This window comes from Dryobates pubescens, chromosome 1 (genome assembly GCF_014839835.1).
Source record: "Dryobates pubescens isolate bDryPub1 chromosome 1, bDryPub1.pri, whole genome shotgun sequence".
In the NCBI taxonomy this organism is placed as follows: Eukaryota; Metazoa; Chordata; class Aves; order Piciformes; family Picidae; genus Dryobates; species Dryobates pubescens.
The window spans coordinates 51,240,071-51,245,108 of NC_071612.1; the positions used below are offsets into that span (position 1 = coordinate 51,240,071).

The 5,038-nt window shown below is 39.2% G+C and overlaps 1 protein-coding gene across 1 annotated transcript; it reads left to right on the forward strand.

Moving 5' to 3' along the window:
• The first annotated feature begins 286 nt into the window (after positions 1 to 286).
• NPY5R (neuropeptide Y receptor Y5) lies at positions 287 to 4,695 on the forward strand. Its single transcript, XM_009904565.2, has 2 exons — positions 287 to 379; positions 3,138 to 4,695. Exons 1-2 carry the CDS (start codon positions 374 to 376, stop codon positions 4,479 to 4,481), a joined length of 1,350 nt encoding a protein of 449 aa, XP_009902867.2. The 5' UTR covers positions 287 to 373; the 3' UTR covers positions 4,482 to 4,695.
• Positions 4,696 to 5,038: the final 343 nt, after the last annotated feature.

The window sequence follows — 5,038 nt, forward strand, 5'->3', positions numbered from 1 at the left end:
GGAACACAGAAAGAGGACCTCATTTGCTTGACTAATTGATGTGGGAAATGAAAGTGATCCAACTTTTGGAGATGACAGCTAGAAAGTCTCCATCGGGTACCTTTGAAATGATTACATTTGTTCTTGAAAACATGCACAGGATCATTCTGGTACTGTGGTGCATTCAACTGAGAAATGCACTTCAAACATAATGAGAACATTTTCAAAAGAAGCTATGTTATTTAACTGTCTTTCCCACAGCAGGATTTTCAGGAATCTTTATTTCTCTGAAAACTACATCCATAGGCCTCACCGTGATTGACCAAGTGACAAGGAGGAGAGCGAGCGGATCCCCCAAAATAGAAGCAGCTACATAAACAAAGCAGGAAGATAAATGCCAGTAAGTGAACGCAGCCTTGTGAAATCAGTGGTATGCTAATATGAATTTGGGGACTGAAGCTCAATCATATGAGAAAATCACTTTTTGGATCTTTTCTGACAGTGGTACTCAAGCTGAGAGAGCAACTGGTTTTATCAGGAGAGGAAGCTCAGAGCAAGAGATTCACTTGACAGTTTTTGAAATTTTTTGGGAAACTTCTGCTTTCGTTTCACACATCCAAAATGAAAATAAAATTCTCTTTGGGCATTTTGCAAAAGTAACTTCTGTCAGCACAGCAGTTCTCTGTTGAGGCTTTTCCATTTTCCCTGCCAACAGTAGGCTGAGGGGTGGGCAAGATCGAGGGAGGGGATGAAGCTGGGCCAGCTGACCCAAACTATTCCATACCACATGACATCAGCTCAAATAGAAAAGCTAGCTGAAAGAAGGAAGTGTGGGGGCATTCATTGATGGCATCTGTCCTCTGGAGCAACCGCTATGTATATTGAAGCCTTGCTTCACAGAGGGTGACCAGACATCATCTCCTGATGGGAAGTAGAGAATAACATCTGTGTTTGCTTTTGCTTCCACATGTGGCCTTTGCTTTTCATCCTATTACATTGCTATTTTGACTCACAGGCCTTCGGTTATGTCTTCCCTCTACCCTGTCCATCTGAAAAGGGGAGTGATGGAGTGGCCTTGGTGGGCATCTGGCCCCCAGCCAGGGCCAAACCACTAAAATGTGTCTCAACAAAATATGCCTACTTCAGCAAAACCAGCATATTCACTTTTTGTTTTCAAAGAGTTCTATCAAAACCATAATGAACATCTCTTGTGAGGCTGTACTGCAAGAACTTTATGCGAAGGTGTAGCAATCCACAGAACTTGGCAACCATTTAATTGAAAGTTTAATAAGTGGGAAAACATGTAATAAAAACATACGTCTTTCTTTTATTTTGGGTTTTTTTTTTTCTTCCCTCGGGTTTAATTTAAGCTTTACCTGTATGGAATATAAGGATCAGCCTAAGATCAACTAGTATCACCAAAAGGTCTACAGAGGAAGCTGCAGGTTTTGTAAAGGGGTCAAATCTTTCACACATACCCATCAGCTATAATAAGTTAAGCATTGGTGTACATTGTTACTGACCTTTGGGCAGATACGACTGTATGGGAGTTTAACTTACTGAAACTACCTGTGGGTGCTGTGAAAGCAATCCTCATCTCACAGGTTAGTCCTTAACCTAGTGACAGTTAAAATAGAAGATGACACAGAATGATCCCTCAGCACAGAGTTACTTCTGTAGCACACATAATTATCAAAAAGCTCATTCCTACCGAGTCATCACCACTTCAGGAGTATTGTAAGAGAGTTTTTGAGGCTTTTTGAATCTTGGGATGGTACTGGATTTCCTCCCCTCTTATTAATCTTATTCTCGAGTCAATGACTGATTGATTAGTAAAGAAGATCTGGACAGATCCAGTTCTTCAATACCGAGTCTTCATTTCCCTTAGTTAAATAACTCCTGACTTGTTTCAAAACTGCTATCAGACAATCAGCTCAACTAGTAATGTTTTCTGAATCTGTGTGAAATATAAACTGCAAAAGAAAGGTGACCAAGCAAAAGGAAAATTGTCCGGAATTACACTAATGTCTTTTTCATATTAATCCTCAGTTATATGCAAGTTTTCCTACACACTTCCCAGCTAAGATACATGTGGTAGTGCAAAGATAATAGAATGTTTACTCTGAAAATATTAGGCAGATAATATTTCATACTGAAATGCAATGTACAGTTGAAATGGCTTTCACGAATCAAAACAGAGTTTGCAAATTGCAGGTGTGTGCACACATTGAAATCTGCAAAAGCATCAGTCATGGCAGAACCTGTTGTCTCTCCATGTTGGATAAAGGGAAAAAAATTATAAAGGTAGGACATAACAGGGACGTAATTCATTAGGCTGAGATAGTGGAATGTAGTTCATTCAGGGAAGAGCTCTGCAGTAGTTTTCTCAGACAAAAGTCTGGTTGAGTAACATTTAGAGAATGGAAAGAAATTTCAGCTGATTTTGGAAGTCACTGTGGTCTGCAGTTCACAGGGGTATCAGATGAGTACTAGCAACAGTTAAAATAAATTCGTCATTAAATAGAAGATGGCTTGTGTATGCACCACATTAGGAATTCCATCTTGGATCAGTGGATCTCCTTATAAACTGATCCCTTTTGAAAGCTCTCACCTATTTTGTGTTTGTTTTCCACTAGCGAGGTAAGAAATACTACTGTAATTGCTAACATATGTCAAAATATCATATATTTTCAGGTGCTCTTATTATAATTTGCTGCCGTGTAAGGATTAGGCACATGGCCAGATGGTGGTTGTAATTTACTTACTCATATTAATGAGTTGTTATCCACATGAGTAATCTCACTGACTAAATGGATTGCTTTAGCAGCTAACTGCTCCCTCATGGAAAGGCTGACAATATGGTCTAGAGCAAAGCATAGTTAAAAGGTAGCATCATATTGCAGAATCTTAAATTGTCATCATCCCATGTGAGCAGCCAGGTAGGAGGCCTTACGTGTGCTGAGCACCACATGATAAAACCTAGAGAACTAATCTGCATTTACCTGAATTTGCACAGGATCTGCCTTACAACAGAATAATACCACTATTAATTTATTTGCATTATGGTGATACAAGGTAAATTTCTGTTCCTTCACTTTCTGATTAACACAGGTATCATCCTTCCTTCAGATGCTAATTAATGCCTTTCTTGTTTTAAGGAGCACTCTAAAATGGATTTAGGATTCAAAGACCATAACAACAGGACACCTACCAAGAATACATCTGCTACTACAAAGAATTTTTCTGCCTGGGAAGATTACAGGAGTAGTGTTGATGACATACAGTACTTTCTTATTGGGCTGTACACACTCATAAGTCTGGCTGGTTTTTTGGGAAATCTGCTTATATTAGCAGCTCTACTAAAGCGCAAGCAGAAGACGATAATAAACATTCTTATCGGTAGCTTGGCCTTTTCTGACATCTTAGTTGTGCTCTTTTGTTCCCCTTTCACTCTGACATCTGTCCTGCTTGACCAATGGATGTTTGGCACTATCATGTGCCACATAATGCCCTTCCTCCAGTGTGCATCAGTTCTAGTTTCAACTTTAATGTTAATATCTATTGCTGCAGTCAGGTACCGTATGATAAAATATCCCCTTTCTAGCAATTTAACAACAAAACAAGGCTATTTCTTAATAGTGACTATTTGGGCCCTTGGCTTTGCCATTTGCTCCCCTCTGCCAATTTTCCACAAAATTGTGGACCTCAGCAAAATTCTGAATTTAGAGGCACTGGAGAACAGGCTCTTGTGTATCGAGTCATGGCCTTCTGATTCCTACAGAATTGCCTTTACATTAGCCTTATTGTTCATGCAGTATATATTGCCACTGGTCTGTTTAACTGCTAGTCACACCAGTGTCTGCAGGAGCATCGGTTCCAGACTATCGAACAAGGAAAACAGGTTTGAAGAAAAAGAGATGATAAACCTAACGCTTCATCCATCTAAGAGTACCAGCAAGCAGGTGCAGCCCTCCAGCCGTTCCGGGTGGAGCTGCACCTTTGGTAGAAAGCATCACAGAAGATACAGTAAAAAGACTTCGAGTGTGATGCCAGCTATTTCAAGGCATCATCAGGATACTCATTCCAGAGACCTCCCAGAAACTTCCGGCACAGAAAAAAGCCACCTCTCTTCCTCCAATAAATTTATCCCTGGGATACCTGTTTGCTTTGAGATGAAACCAGAAGAAAACACTCAGATCCGGGACATGATTACAGTATCCCAATCCATCATCAGAATTAAGACAAGATCCAGGAGAGTTTTTTGCAGACTGACAATGCTAATCTTAGTTTTTGGTTTCAGTTGGATGCCTCTTCACCTTTTCCACATTGTGACAGATTTTAATGCTACTCTCATTTCTAACAGACATTTTAAATTAGTATATTGCATATGCCATTTACTGGGTATGATGTCCTGCTGCTTGAATCCCGTCCTCTATGGGTTCCTTAACAACAGCATAAAAGCTGATTTAATGTCCTTTATTCCATGCTGCCAAATACCATGATTTTATGTGCCCCAGGTTACAATAAAACAAACAATTGTGGCTTTCAAGCATACAGACATGTATAGCTGCAGAAGCTAAAGTTGTTTGGTTTAGTCAGATTTGGTTGTGATTAGTAGTGTTTTGTGCAAATGTTCTATGGCTGCATGTGTTTCTTGCACTGGGCAGAAATACATACATGTACTATAATATTCCTCTGCCTGTTACACATAGGAAATCATGTCCAAACCTAAACGCCATTTTCATTACCTGAAGTATTGACGACCTGTGTTTTTGAATTATACAGAATATATAATGAGTAATAGATGTAAAACTACTTAGCAGTCTTAACTGTCAAAAACGTTTAATAAAATACATACCATTTACTAAATAACTATTGTTGAGACTATTTCAGTGACAACTTTGTTTTCTAAGATAATTAAACATCTTTTCCTGGATGTGATTAGAATTCTTCTTTCCTTAGGTCTTTGACTCATACCTTGCTGATTCTCAGGTTGCCTTATTCCCTGGAGTGAATTTTGGGTAGTTGTTCTTGTCTAGATTGTCTCTATCACAGTGTG